Raw genomic sequence first — 15,258 nt, forward strand, 5'->3', positions numbered from 1 at the left:
TGACCGTTGTAAAAATATGACCGTTACAAAAATATGACCGTTGAAAAAATATTACCATTTGAAAAATACGGTAGTAGAAAAATGTAACTTTCACAAAAATATAATTATATTTAGAAGAACGAAAAAAATAATAATTTGAAAGAAGTTAGTTTTTTTTTTTTTTAGATTGGAAAGAAGGTAGTTAAAGTATAAGAATATTTTAATAGAAGATAGCTAAAGTAGATAGCCTTGTTGGAGTGTATATTAAAAAAATGATTAGCTAAAATAGTAAAGTGAAATTTTGAATAGCTATTTTAACTAGCGTTGCTGGAGATGCTCTAACAAGTGAAGTCAATTGGTAGTAATGTTTTACATTTACATTTACATTTACATTTACATTTGGTATTTTATTTATTTTTCTTGTCCGGACGGAGCAGCCCACTGCCCTATCGGCCGCACCCAACTCCATCGCTGTCCTGTTCTGGTCTGTCTGTCTGGGTCGCGATCTCACCTTTGCAAAGATGATGACAGACGATGAGCTCATCACGAAGCTCGAAGAAACCACCAAGGACGCGCCGCGCCACCAGCTCGATACTCTCCGCGCCATTCTCGAACGCAACGCCGCCGTACGTTATCTCCACCGAGGCTATCCTACGCCCTCTGCCGTCGACGCGGCTACTTTCCGGCGATCCGTTCCCCTGTCTTGCTACGACGATGACTATGCCGATCACATCCTTCGAATAGCCGACGGTGATGATGATGATGATCGGCCTTTACTCTCCGTTGACTCTTTGGTCTGTTTCTTCTACAGGTATTTGTAATAATAGCCTATGATTTTGAAAGAAGCTAGGTTAACATTCAAGTTCGAGAAATCACTTGCTTGAGCTTTTCTTTGGTTAAACTCTGCCTTTTTGGTTGGCGAGAAAGCTTGGAAAAAGAAAAGAAAGTTATTAACGTTGGTGTTATATATGATTGAGACTTTGAGTGGGGGTTTTGATTTTGTATGTTATTTTACATTTTCTCAGCAACCAAACAGATTGAAAGAAGAAGTGGAAAATAAAACCTATTATTACCCAGTAGTTTGACTCAAATTATATTTTGGTCACTATTATTTTAATTTGAATAATTTGGCCGATTTAAGTTTAGAGGTTGTTTGGATGATTTACATAAGTATATTTTTTTGATTTTTTACAAAAAAGAAATGCATAAAAAAATAGAGAGTTGATGTGATTTAAAAAAAGATAAAAAGATAAAAAATATGTGCTAATATAGAGATGTCAAATAGTGCATTTGGTTATCTTAAAAAAAGAAAAGAAAAGAAAAGTTTAGGGGTTGTTTGAGAATTGTTAGATTAGTATTAAGTTTTTGACTTTTTACCATAAAAAAATGTGAAATGTGGCTGGGGTTAAAGTGATGTAGTGTGGTAGGAGAGTGATGTGACCGAAATAAGATGTTAAATAAGATGATTGTGACTCAAATAAAATAATGTGTTAAATTAGCATATGTTGTTTTAGCACATGCCAAATAAACTTTCAATTTGTTTCAATTTGAGAACGACACTCGTTACAAAAATTAATAATTTTAACTGTCCAATTTTAATGGAAAGGATAAAATCAAAATTAGACTTAAAATGTTGAGACTATATTGTTCAAATTAAAGACTTGAAGTAAAATTTGAGTCAAATTCGAGAGTTATTAAAAGTGTGATTTACCCGAAAACCTATTTTGAGTTTAGAAACACTTGTTCGAAGGTCTAAATCTTTACCCGTGTTAGCTTGATATACATTATTGAACTCATTTTTTCAGCAGTTTTAAGCAATTTTTTGTTTTTGTTTTGGGTGACTTGACATGCTTTGAGGGTTTGGTTTCAGGTTACCTAGGTTTAAGTTTTATCAACCTGTTATCTCTATCATTGTCTACTTTGTTCTGTCTGTCTTTGTGCATTTTTCGGTTGTTCATGTGCGAGGCAGGCTTGCACATGGAGGTAGTGTTAGTTTGATGCTAATTTTGTAACGACTTTTTGGGACAATTAGTAACTTAAAAACCATGTATGCTGACTTTTATGCTTTTTGGCAGTTCTGGGACAAGTTCCATGAAGCCAAAATTGATCCCTTACTTTGATTCTGCGCCATCGAAAGCCATCTCATTTTTGGCTCACCAGGGCAGTGCTGCTATTCTTCGAAGGTAACAACTAATTATAACTCATTTTTATCTTCTATATTCTTTCATATTTATAGTCATTAAAGTTGAATTTGATGTTTGAATAAGTTTTTGTGTAATTTGGATCGCCTATATTTTTACCTAGGTTGTTCCCTCCAAGACCCTTTGTCAATAAGATTCTCTGGTTTATGTATGCTGGTGATGTAAAAAACACAAAAGGGGGATACAAGGCTATGGCAGCCTCGGCATTCCCTTTCCAAAGCAATAATCCTAACGCATCCCGGTTTCTCTCCATGTCGGTCAGTCCAAAAGAAGTCATTTTAGGTTCGGATGTTGAGCAACAAATGTATTGCCACCTTCTTTGTGGTTTAAGGCACTCTGATTTAGTTGATGGGATTCGAGCACCCTATGCTGCCGGTTTAGTTAGAGCAATTTGCCTTCTGGAATCTAAGTGGGAACAATTATGTCAAGATCTTGAATATGGGTATCCAAGTTCGGGAATTTTTGATGTTGCCACAAGAGATTCAGTTATTGAGGTTCTCTCTGAGCCTCAACCAGAACTGGCGAAGAGATATCGATTAATTTGTGAAGAAGAGGATTGGGGAGGCATTTTAAGTAAATTATGGCCAAATGCGCGTTATATTAAGTGTGTTACCACTGGAAGTATGGAGCAATATTATTCAAAAATTAAGTACTATGGAGGAGAGTTACCAGTGTTAGGTGGAGACTACTTTGCTTCAGAATGTTGTGTGGGTATTAACTTGGATATTTCACAACCTCCAGAGCTAACCCGATTTACTATGCTACCAACCGCAGCGTATTTTGAGTTTCTTCCGTTCGACATTAACAAGATGAGTGCTCGTGAGGAAGAAACAGTTGATCTTACTGGTGTTGAGATGGGGAAGATGTATGAGGTGGTTGTGACTACTTATAGAGGATTGTATCGATATCGTTTGGGTGATATTGTGAAGGTTGTCGGTTTCTATAATTCATCCCCACAAGTTGAGTTTGTGATGAGAGCTCCTAAAACTCCCAGTGAGATCTTGACAGAAGGGGACTTGATGTCTGCAATGAAAAGTTTCCAACAAGTGCTAAGAAACGAAGCGATGACAGAGGTGACAGAGTTTGCTGGTTTCTTGGATTTGGAGTTGAACCCGAAGCAGTTAAAGGTTTTTGTAGAAGTGACAAAGGAATCTATATTTTTGCAGCTGGAGAAATTAAATGAGTCGGTTCTAGTTCTTAGAAGGTGTTGTTCCTATCTTGAGGATGGATTCGGAGCAATATATAAGCTAATGAGGGAAAGAGGTGACGTTGGTCCCGTGTTGTTATACATTGTAAAACCAGGTAGCTTTGATAAAATTTTGCAAGTTGCTATTGAAAACGGAGCACCGGCAAGTCAATATAAACCACCTAAAATTATAAGAAACCACAAAATCGTTGATTTAATGGAAGATTGTGCTGTTGTGACTGTATGCTTGGATTCTTTTGATGGTTAAGATCTGAGGGCTCAAATAACAAGCACTGTTTGGATTTCTTCGTGTGAAAATGTCGTGTTCATGTAATAAAAGGAGACATTTTCTGAGACTCAACTGGTGGTAAGGATCTTTTGTTCTATACTGGCATAATTTTATGTAAATCTTCTGTGCACCTTAAATGAAGTTTTAGTCATTGCAGATAAATATTCGATGCTTCCCATTGTGTGAAATTCAAACATTTTCAATGAGATTTCAGCTGTTCCAGTCATGAACTTAATGAAATTGAAACACATTTGTTAGAACTATTATGCCTTTAATTTGCTCCTTTCTTTGACAGATTTGTTCTTTAAGTTGTCTTTGTAAACTTACTTGGGCCAGTGAATGTTAAGCATTTTTTCTTGTTGGTTCCATGCAAAAATAGAGGTGTATATTACAGCATGGTTAAGCCAATAAAACATAAACTAAGACAAAAACTATAGCAAACATAGTAAATTGGATGTCATTGCATATCTTAAATCCCCTCTCTCCAGAAAGAAACAACAGAAGTAAAGAAAAGAAAGAAAAAAAAGAACGGAAATGCAACGTGTTTATGATAATGTTAGTGCTGGAAATTCTCTAAAATTTATCAAACTTAAATTTTGAATAAAAAAGGGTACACAGTCTACATGTTAATCAATATCAAATACTTATATTCATAATTCATCTATCAATTTTTTTTTAAAAAAAAAAAAATTAAATAAATTGTGCCATGAAGCAACTTCTTTTGGAATAATCATACAACACTTTAGTGGCTTCGAACAATTTTCTTCTCTTAAGAATTTGAATGGGGTTGTCAAACTTTCAAGTTAAAACAAATCCGAAAACAATTGTTCACCCTTCTCTTTTTTCCTCAACCATTGATGGCAGCCTGTATTTGTTCCAAAGTTCTCCCTTTTGTTTCAGGAACCACCTTAACCACGAACACAATTGCTATTGCGTTGACCGCACCATAAAGAATGAAAGTACCTGATAACCACATAATCAAATGTAAACCCAATGCTCTCATGATTCGTCAAAATAACCTTAAACTTGTGTTGGAATGATTCTTATAGAGCAGAAAGACGGTTAGCTGCTCTGCCGATGTCAGTCAAACATATGTATGTATATATACAAATTAATATATCAAAAGTCTCATAAATCCTAACATTGGCTCATACGATCTGAAGTTAAAACAGAACCATCAAGCTCGAATGGGATGAAATGAGGTTGTACAAATTGGCTTGAAAACACATTTTCATGCCCATTTCGTTTAAAATGACCCAACTGAGACTTTCACATTCAAATTATCTTTTGTTTTGAGTTAGTTTTGCTTTTGTAGAGCATTAATACACAAATTACCAAGGAAAAAAAAATGTAAATGATTGTTGTGTTTCCTTACCGTAAGAGCTCCAGCTCATGAGATAATTGAAAGTGTAGGATGCTAACCATGCCATGATCCAAGTCACCAATGTTGTTAGGCTTCCAGCAATTCCTTTAACATTTATAGGGAATATCTACAACAGAAGGCAAATGAAATTGAGTTAGGTTTTAGGATCCGATGATCTTTTGAAACGTGAAAATGTTTGGATAAGAAGGGGGTTGTTTGGTTGACTAGGTTATTTAGTAAGATTTTGTGGACTAGGAAAATGTCAGAGGAGTGAAGGAAGAGTATTTTAGTGCCAACATATAATAAGAAAGGAGATATCCAGAATCGCAACTACTATAGAGGAATCAAGTTAATGTGTTACACAATGAAGGTGTGGGAGAGAGTGATGGAACATTGATTGTGAGATATAACAGAGGTGTTAGAGAATCAATTTGGGTTTATGCCTAGTAGGTCAATAATAGAAGCGATCTATCTTTTGAGGAGAGTAATAGAAAGTATAGAGAAAAGAAAAGAGACATTCATATGGTTTTTATCGATCTTGAGAAAGTATATGATAGAGTGCCTTGGGATATCATCTGGTGGGTGTTAGAGAAGAAAGAGGTGACAAAAGGTTACATTGATTTGATTAGGAATATTTATGAAGGTACGGTGACCGCTATTAGATCGCCTGTTGGAGAGATGAGTGAATTTTCAGTTATTGTAGAGTTACACCAAGGATTAACCTTAAATACTTATCCTTTCTCTTTAGTTATGGATGAGTTGACGCGCAATATTCAAGATGATGTGCCATGGTGTATGCTTTTTCAAATAATATCGTGTTGGTGGACGAGACTAGAGAAGGAGTTCATACTAAGTTAGAGATTTGGAGAAAAACACTTGAATTTAAAAGATTTAGGATAAGTAGAACTAAGGCAGAGTATATGGAGTGTAGTTTTAGTAACAATCACAATGGAAGCAGAGGATAAGTGAAGATTGAGAACCAAGAACTACCTAAGAGTGAACATTTTCGTTATTTAGGATCGATTATCACAACGATTGGGAGATTGGAGCGGATGTGGTCTATAGAATTAAGGCGGGGTGGTTTAAGTGGAGGAGTGCGTCTGGAGTATTGCACGATAAAAGAGTACCCATTAAACTAAAACGGAAGTTCTATAGAACGGTTATTAGACCAGTGATGTTGTATTGTATGGGATGGAGTATTGGGCAACTAAGAAACAACATGTAGATAAGATGAGTGTTGCTGAGATGAGGATGCTAAGGTGGATATGTGGCAAGACTAGAAAAGATAGAGTTAGGAATGAATATATTTGAGAATGGGTAGGAGTAGTACTGATAGAAGATAAGTTGAGAGAGAATAGATTGAGATGATTTGGTCATATACAACGGAGACCAACAAAGGCAGTAGTGAAGAGATGCGATAAAGTGACGACAGATGATAGTGTCAGGGGAAGGAGTAAACTTAGATTGACGTGGATTAGTGTAGTAAATAAAGATGTGAATCTTCTTAGTTTGACCAACGAAATAGTCTTGAATAGAATCGAGTGGAGAAGAAGGATTCATGCAGCCTACTCCATTTGATGGGACTTAAGGCATAGTTTGGTTTGGTATTTACAACAGAAGGCAAATTTCTTCAAGGTGAAATCATCGAATAGCTCTTTGTAAATGACGATTCTTTAGTTTTATTTACATACCTCAGACATTATAATCCAAGGAACGGCCCCCATTCCTATTGAAAATGATCCTATGTATACCTAGTCAAGAAAAACAGTCATTAGATGTTATAGGCGAAATAGTCGAAACATTAGTGTAGAAAAATTAATGTTAGTTGAAATTTTGGCTTCGCAGAGTTAATAGTATTACCAGTATGCCAGTTACAGCAAATATGGGTGATGCCTCCGGTGCTATTTCATAGGTCTGGTTCATAAATGAATTTTACAGATCAAAACTATAAATAAATAAAGAAATAAAAAAAGAACCCTCTTGTGGTTAATTGTTTGGCAATCACCTTTAGATAGAATGCAATAGCCGTAAGTACACTACCTAGGACCAATCCCGATGCAGAAACCTAGAATGAAAACAATCTGATCTTACTCAAGGAGGAATGGCAGTAGCATATTTGAAGGTAATGGGTACATTATACTAGGTTTACCAGTATCAGGGGTTTTCTTCCAGCTTTGTCTATTAAGATTGCACCTAGTGCAGTAATAACTACCTGCCAAAAAAAAGAAAGAATGAAAAAATTTAAAATTAAAAAAAAAAAAAAAATCCACTTGAACCCATTCATTGTATATTGAAATATCTTGATCTCCAGGGAACCGAGGGAGTAAAAGTTGATAACCTGAAGGCACGCGTAGATTATAGTTCCAACATTGGAAGGAAATCCTGGGAAATTACATATGCAATTGTTAAAATTATTGCCTATGAAGTTAAATCAACATAAATTTAATTTTCAGAGTTGAGCAGTTCAATTTGCCCTCTAATAGATGAAAAAAAAAGGTCTGGTTAGGGATATGTACGGGTTGAGGCAGGTTGGATTGGTGGGTTGGGCAGTTTTTTTACAGCCCTAGGCCTGGTGAAGTTGTGTAGTCTTTTGCACAACCCTAGTCTTATCGGTGCGATGCTGCTTCTCCTTCCCCTATCGCCCTCCTACCGATTTGAAAAAAAAAATAGTCATAAAATAAGTCTGTTTACCTGCTGACTCGAAAATACTGGTGTTATAAAAACAGACTCCATTGATTCCCCCTAATTGTTGACAGACCATCAGTCCAACTGCAATCTGGCAAAAGAAAACAGTAATTAAAAAAATTAGAAATGGAAAATTGCAGAATGGAAGTTCCTCTGAAGGGATGAGCTAGGCAGTGAGGAAAGATAATTTATAAAGTTTTGAGAAACAAAAAGAAAAAACAAATTACAATGACTGAGCACAAGTATCTTGTTTGAAACAAATCCAGTAGTTTGGCTTTTGGAAACTGTTGAAGAGTTTCTATATAATCCTGTCAAGCAATAACAAAATCCTGCTTGTCATTTTCCAAATTCTCTGAAACATTATCAATGAAAACCGGAGTTGTTAGGTTGTGTTTAGATCATGGATTTGGGTAGGGATTTGGAAAGGGGGAAAAAAAAAAAAAGGTAAGAGAAATGTGAATGGAACATAAGCTAATTTTTTTTCTTCATTTCCCTTGCATTTTCCTTTCCTTTGCTTTCCTTTTCCAAATTCCTATCCAAATATATGATCCAAACACAGCCTTAGAATTTAAAAATACGAACTTGGATTTCAGCTGCCTCCTGAGATGTATCAGCATCCTTGCCCCGCAGTTTCTGTAATGCAGCTTCAAACTCTTTTCGTTGCCCCACCTTTGCCTGCATTATCAATAAACACCTTTCTCTGAAACGGTACCATGATAATACCTGATAAATTTAAAGAAGAATTTACTCTTAAGTTCTTACCAACCATCTCGGAGACTCTGGGATGAAAAAGAGACCAAAAATCAGAATGGCACATGGAATTAGTCCTGCAAGCACTTCACGAGTGAGTCCCTTGGCTTATTAACACTCACTCTAATTTTCTTCTCTCACTTTCTCTCTCTCTCTCTTAATTTATATATATATGGAAACTGAATGCATGTTTTGGTACGTGTTGACAATTTCACCTGTTAATGCTAAAGCTCTCCACGACAGCACTGTCCCAATAATGAAGGAAACAGAGACACCACATACAATCATGAGCTGCAGAGTAAGTAGGAAAAAATCAGATTTGATTTTTCACTTTTTTTTCTTGCATTTATTGATGTGGTTGCTTGTGATTTTACCTGATTTAGGGTAGTCAATGCTCCTCGCAGATTCTTGGGTGCTATTTCAGCTATAAATACAGGTACCTTGTTATCCCATAATGATCATAACATTAGTGTCAAGCTTGTTAGAAAATGGTTTTGTAACCTTGGGTTTTGGCTACGTTGGAGCCAAAATAAAGATCGGACCCACATGCCTTTTCCATTTTATTTTTTTTGGATACAGTTTTCATTTCTGTACTGTTTCATTATTGTGTTTCTGTTTTGTTTCTGTTCCAAGTGTTACACACACTAACAAGATCACAACACTGTCTGCTTTTTCCAAAACAGTTTACAAGGAAAGAAAGGAAAGAGAAAGTACCACATAGGAAAAGACTCCCATTCCATATCCTGTTGCTACTCTTCCAATGTCCAGAGCTAAAGACCCCTTTTTTGTAATAATGAAAGCACAGACATTAGGTCACTGTGTTATGTAAAACACACACACTTAGGAGGTTAGGAAGAAAATTACTCAAAAAAGAGTAAGATGACACAAACCTTAGCAAAGTAAATGGCTAGCCAGCCAGCAACACAGAAAGCGCTTGACGTTCTCATTGCCTGCTTGCATTTCACATATGACAAATCATTACTTTTGGGTGTTTCCAAAGAAGCACGAAGTCCTAGATGATGGGGGTGTTTGGTGGAGCTTTTTTGAGCCAACTTATGGCTTCTGGCTTTTAAAAAGTTATTTTAGACTGTTTGGTTAAACTTATTTCAAACGGCTTCTGATTCTAACAACTTATTTTAAGTCAAAAAAGCTAATTCTGAGAAGCTGCTCACCCCTTGCTTCTGATTATCAGCTTCTGCTGTGGACATGTTAATTCACGGTGGTTATACTCTTAAATTTTTTTATTTTTTTTTTAAATAAAAAAAGACCCAAATGGACTATAAAATATTATTATTATTTTTTATGAGAAATGTATACAAATAGTGAATAATAAAAAAATAAAAGTTAATTAAAAAAGCTACTTCACAGCTTGTTTAACAAACACTACTCAGCAACTTAAATCTATAATCCAACAGTTATACCAAACAGATTAACAGCTTCTGATTAAAGTCATAATCTATAATCTGTTAAGTTATAATTTATAATCTATTTTAACAGCTACACCAAACAGGACCGACATGATACTCTGTCTGGATCTTCACTGTTTCCCTGTCCAAAGATCTCTATCCACTGCATTATCATGTCAGAGAGACCTGTCTTATAGTAAAGGTGTCTTGGGACAGGGGAGGATCCGGACAGAGGATCCGGTCTTGTCCTAGTCAATCTAGTGGTTGATCTCACTGGCTTACCCCTTTGCGACCAATGAAATCAGCAATGGGCCCACTTGTAATTGCACCAGCCATCGCTCCGAAAGTCAGTATGGAGCCAAACAATGAGTACTGCAAACAGACTCATCAGCAAACTCCAAAAAATAAAGTTATCAAGATTTTGGAGAAATCTAAATGTGAACTTTTCAAATTTGAATCCCCGGTTTGTTCAATATTTTATCTATTGTGAATCACATGAATTATTTTGGACACTGCTTATATTGTATGGGTAGTTCTTGACTATATCTGAAGTATTAGTGAATCAGTCTTTATACACTACAGCAGCAACAATATTGATTTTTTTTTTCGAACTGGGTTTTTTATTATGTTAATTAAAGTCAAATTTGTTAATTCCCTTGTACCATGCCCGGAATTCTTTTTCAGATTTTTAGTTGTTACTGTGTTTCGAACTGCATTTATGATTCATGGTATTTCTTATAGAGCATTGATGAACTTACTATATACATCACTGAAGAAGTACGTGAAAAAACAAACTTTTTTGTAATTTTCTGAATTACTGTATATATGAATCACTAATATATTTATATTCCTGATATCTCCTGCTCGGAATCCCATCCATAAAAGTTTCTAATTGGGACAAAAATGAAATATTATGGATGTTCAAAATTAATCCATCTCAGTTGATCCTTCCTAACTACTCAAAGGAGAAGTGATAGGCAAGGATGACAAGATTTGACCCCGCGATATTTTGCACCCAAAACAAACGCAAGGGGCGTGAAAGCACATAAGGGAAGCAAACATATATTTCTAATCCCTCATTGACTTAATGATCCAGTGATGCACATATTTTTCCAGTTAGGATTTTTCTGGTAAAAAGAATATAGGATTTCTAATATTCAGAACTTTGTATGCACTGGTTATGCACTGGTCATTATTATCTTATATATCCTGCCATTCTCTATGGTAATTCAGATTTATTAGCAAAGAGGCAAAGAAATAGATTCATTCACAAGCTTGAAGATACATCTTATAGTGAACCTCTGCTATCGATAGATTGAGATCTTCTGTGATGGCAGATTGAACAGGCGATGAATAGCCCACCTGAAAACCAACAAATTACGACACATCAAAATTCTAAAGAAGCATTTAATTCAAGTGGAGTTGTGTTTATGAACAATTTTTTTTTTTTTGGTTGTTTATAATTGAATTCTTTTAACTATTTCTTACATGAAATGAAGTTTAATTGAATGTTTTGATTGGCTCTTACACATGTTCCAAGTGAATAAGAACCACATGAGGCAACGAAGGTGCTGAAGTAAACCATCCATTCATGCCTATCTTTTCTAACAGCTGAAGTCTTCTCTTGATCTTGTAGAAGTGGCTCTCTATTCTCTTCTTGCAAGCTGCCCTGGCTTCGCTCTTCATCCTTTTTGGTTACCATCTTTCCTATTTGCAGGTATGTTTATCTCTTCTGTGGCTGGATATATGTGTGTGCTTATAGAAGAAAACTCTGCTTATAATATATGATAAGAAGACCAAGAAAATTCATGTGAAAGACTGCGAGGGCTAAAACTTGTTCACAAAAATAAAAATAAAAATAAAAATAAGTACTGTTTTTAAAATGGCTTCATTCAAGCAAGTTGGCCAAATTGGCTATATGTTTTTATATATGGGTCCCACTCGGGGTTACACCTCTTACAACTAGACTCTATGCTGCCATGTGTTTTTTATGTATAAATATGTATAAATCTTGAGTGACGCATTATAACACCTTCTTGTTTTGTCTTGTTATGCTATGTTTTTTTAATTTTTTTTTTTAAATTTTAAATTTTAAATTTTTTTTTTGAGCTGATGAAGTATTTTGGTGAATGTAATTCAAGAACAAGAGTGAAAACACAACCAAACAGTTTTTGAAAATAATTCATCCAATAATCTTTATGTGTTTTTTGAAATGAAAACACAAAACAGAAAACAAAACACATATACCGCTTTTTTTCATGAGAAAGAAAATTAGATAACAAAATTCGTAGTGAACTTGTAATTACTCTGTCAGTGGTTAACACTCGGTTCCTCAACCTTGAACTTGTGAATAGGAATGATAAACAGACCAAACAGTTCGAGTTCGACTCATTAAAATCTTGTTTGAACTCGGTTCATTAAGTAAATAAGCTAATCTTGAGTACATTTTGAAAGGCATTAAAGTTTTCAAACCAAACATAAACAGTTCGATAAACCTAAAACTATAAAAAAAAAAATACCAAATTACTTGAGCTCGGCTTGACAAAAACTTATTTGAGAGCGGCTTGAAAGTTTAACAAATCAAGCTTAAACAAATTTTGAAACTTGTTAAAATTTTCAAACCAAACTTGAACAGTTAATTGTTCGGCTCCTTTATTACCCTTACACTTGTGGGTTCGAATATGATGACAGTCACTTCATGCATCGTATGTGCACAATCGCTAGTATAGATATGTGTATGTATATATCCAATCATATGTGTATGTGAGTCATTTGCTCCATCAGATCCACAACTTATTGACAAACATCATGTTGTTATATTATATTATGCACATGATTATGTGCAATACCTAGCTGGAAGATGCCATAAATTGGAAAATTCAAAGTGTTCATCCAATCTTTTGTTTAATTCATTAAAGAAAATAATTGCAAAAGATTTTCAAATACAGTTTTGTTGTATCTATGAAGCAGATGTGAAATGCATGTGGGCCCAAAGTTATTTTTAAAATGGAGCCATCTATTTGTGTATTCATTAGAAAATCGGATACGAATACAAGATACATTTAGAATTATGATAGTTTTCATGTATGCAGAAATTAAAGAAACACAATTAGGATACCCAGATCTATTTTAGTAGAATTTGAAGGGTTGATTGAAGATGGCTTTGATCTTGAGAAAAACTTAAACTTAAATGAAGAAGAAGAAGAAGAAGAAGAAGAAGAAGAAAAAGAAGAAGAAAAAGAATTCGCTTTCTTAACTCTATTATTGCGGAAGAGTTGACTGAAGATGACTTTGATGTTAAGAACAATTTCAACTTTTGATGCAAGAGTGTTTCTCTCGACCATTTTTAGAATAGGTTGTTTTACAAAGATAAATCAAGGTACCACTATGTAGGAACACAATAACAAATAAATATTATTCCTTCCGTCCCAAAATAATGGTCCCTTTTAGGGAATTTAACTTTTTTTGATAGTACAATTATTGCATTTGAAAAAAGTTGATTTTTCAAAATTATCCTTTTGATAGCACATTTTTTGGGAATATCAATGTCATAATTGTACTTTTTATATTGTTTATTAATTTAAAAGAAGGGCAAAATAGGAAATTTATATCATTTTTGTACTTGATTTTTGAAGAGGGACAAATATTTTGGGACAATGAAAAATGGAATAAGGGACTAATATTTTGGGACGGAGGGAGTATATATATATGTATATATTAATTTGAAAATAGATATACAGATAGGTTACTCTACATATCCAGCAGACAGTATGTGGCACCTACATAAGCGCAGAATTTAAGAATCCGTCAGGTGCTTTGTGCGTTGAAAAGCAGGTTTAACCGGACTGAACGGCTATGGAGACTTGAACCAAAACATTGAGTGAGGAAATTCAAATTCTTACCATTGAATAAATTACTCGGTGGTAAATAGATATTATATATACACATGAAAATAATGCAAATTTCTTTATTATTATACATTACAAATACACACCATAGTGACAGAGAACAAATTTAATTTTTATTGTACTCGCTTATTATTTGTTTGATCTTACAGTAAGGCTATATAATAAACGAATTATCCGCCTATTAATAAATCATGTATGTCTCGAGGAATCAAAAGCACGATGATATAGACAAAAAATAAAAATAAAAAATGGGACAAATTACACTTACTACCCCTGAAATATTAAAAATTACAGTTTAAGTTTCATAAATTTAGTATAATTACACTAACTTTTTTATAAACGATTGAAACTAAAACAAATGACGGGTAGACACAATTTATATTGTATAAAAAATTTCCAGTAGTTTTTTTCATTATAATACAGGTGTACAAGGGACTTGCAAATATGGGACTCGAATGGATTATATATTGGCATCATCAAACTCACTGGACAAGTTTGTTCCAAGCGCGTACTCTGTGTTTTCATCCAAAGGGACTTCAGATCATCACATAGTGAAAGTTGACATGTTAAAAGGAGAGAGCAATGCTCAACAATATGGCAGTAGGAAGAGTAGACAACCCAAACAGAGAATTGTAAAGATAACAAACTCTTCTTCAAAGGATTTATGGAAAACATATGGAGAGATAGATAGAAAGATAGATCGGTCTCTTTTCTCTCTCCTCAAAAATTATTCAGTGTTGTTTGGTGCACGACTAAGGATCTCTTGTTCCTAAATGTCAATGTCCTTTGTCGGACAACTAGCCATATTGGCCTCATCTCTGTCTCTCTCTCTCTCTCTCTGTTTAAAAATTATTCAGTTTTGTTTGATTAGCATGGCCAATGATCTTTTGTTCCTAAATGTTCATGGGATCACTAACCTAATGACACTGTTGATATAGATAATCCATTTGCTGATGAAAAAATGTTGAATAATTATTTTATATATGGATCTGATTAATGTAGGAAAAGGGCATAGGATTAAATTTTGTACACACACTCTTTTGTATTCCGGCTGGTTTTGGAAAGAAAATGAAAGAAATAGATGAGATTGGGTGTAACAAGAATTTTGTGATTTTTTTTTTTATTATTTAAATTGATTTATGTTATGAGTGTCTGCCCTCACAATGAGATAGAGGGTGAATTTATATTGACCATCACTGTCCAACTTTGATTATTTGCGAGGTGCTGGTGATCCAAATGAAACTGCTTTAATTAGTTGAGGGAATTATCAATTTGAAAGAAGCTTAAACCTTTTTGAGTTTAAGATTGACCCGGTAATTAAAAATAATAAATTACGCTTTCACTCTTTACAATATAATTCTTTAACATCTTCATCTTTAAAGAAAACAATTTCTATTTTAGTCCTTAAACTATTATATTTTTCCACTTTTGTTGAAATTTCAGTGATCGTTATACTTTTATGATTAAAAACAACATATGGCTTGTGTTGAC

The 15,258-nt window shown here is 34.3% G+C and overlaps 2 protein-coding genes across 15 annotated transcripts; one reads left to right on the forward strand and one right to left on the reverse strand.

The window, feature by feature from the left end:
- The first annotated feature begins 323 nt into the window (after positions 1–323).
- Positions 324–14,864, forward strand: LOC114290706 (putative indole-3-acetic acid-amido synthetase GH3.6). 13 transcript variants are annotated; one of them, XR_003639109.2, is made up of 7 exons: positions 324–790; positions 2,055–2,162; positions 2,284–3,733; positions 8,684–8,751; positions 8,837–8,889; positions 11,093–11,576; positions 14,171–14,864. XR_003639109.2 is itself a non-coding variant. In XM_028234659.2 (3 exons), exons 1-3 carry the CDS (start codon positions 501–503, stop codon positions 3,632–3,634), a joined length of 1,749 nt encoding a protein of 582 aa, XP_028090460.2. In that variant the 5' UTR covers positions 324–500; the 3' UTR covers positions 3,635–3,915. The 13 variants fall into 13 exon arrangements, 1 of the variants encoding a protein (XP_028090460.2); XR_003639103.2 differs by having other exon boundaries at positions 14,191–14,864; XR_003639104.2 differs by having other exon boundaries at positions 11,400–11,576; positions 14,191–14,864.
- LOC114290705 (sugar transporter ERD6-like 7) lies at positions 4,225–11,667 on the reverse strand. 2 transcript variants are annotated; one of them, XM_028234655.2, is made up of 18 exons: positions 11,388–11,667; positions 11,159–11,221; positions 10,142–10,231; positions 9,344–9,403; positions 9,168–9,233; positions 8,828–8,893; positions 8,669–8,744; positions 8,466–8,530; positions 8,286–8,378; positions 7,931–8,011; positions 7,710–7,794; positions 7,357–7,400; positions 7,168–7,230; positions 7,024–7,083; positions 6,879–6,932; positions 6,710–6,769; positions 5,031–5,145; positions 4,225–4,618 (listed from the first exon to the last, which is right to left on the reverse strand). In XM_028234655.2, the coding sequence occupies exons 1-18, from the start codon at positions 11,559–11,561 to the stop codon at positions 4,503–4,505; spliced, it is 1,431 nt and encodes a 476-aa protein (XP_028090456.2). In that variant the 5' UTR covers positions 11,562–11,667; the 3' UTR covers positions 4,225–4,502. The 2 variants fall into 2 exon arrangements, with proteins under 2 accessions (XP_028090456.2, XP_082755726.1); XM_082899600.1 differs by having other exon boundaries at positions 7,168–7,400; positions 11,388–11,657.
- Positions 14,865–15,258: the final 394 nt, after the last annotated feature.

Source organism: Camellia sinensis, chromosome 12, assembly GCF_055761805.1.
Source record: "Camellia sinensis isolate YWXY chromosome 12, ASM5576180v1, whole genome shotgun sequence".
Taxonomy (NCBI): domain Eukaryota; kingdom Viridiplantae; phylum Streptophyta; class Magnoliopsida; order Ericales; family Theaceae; genus Camellia; species Camellia sinensis.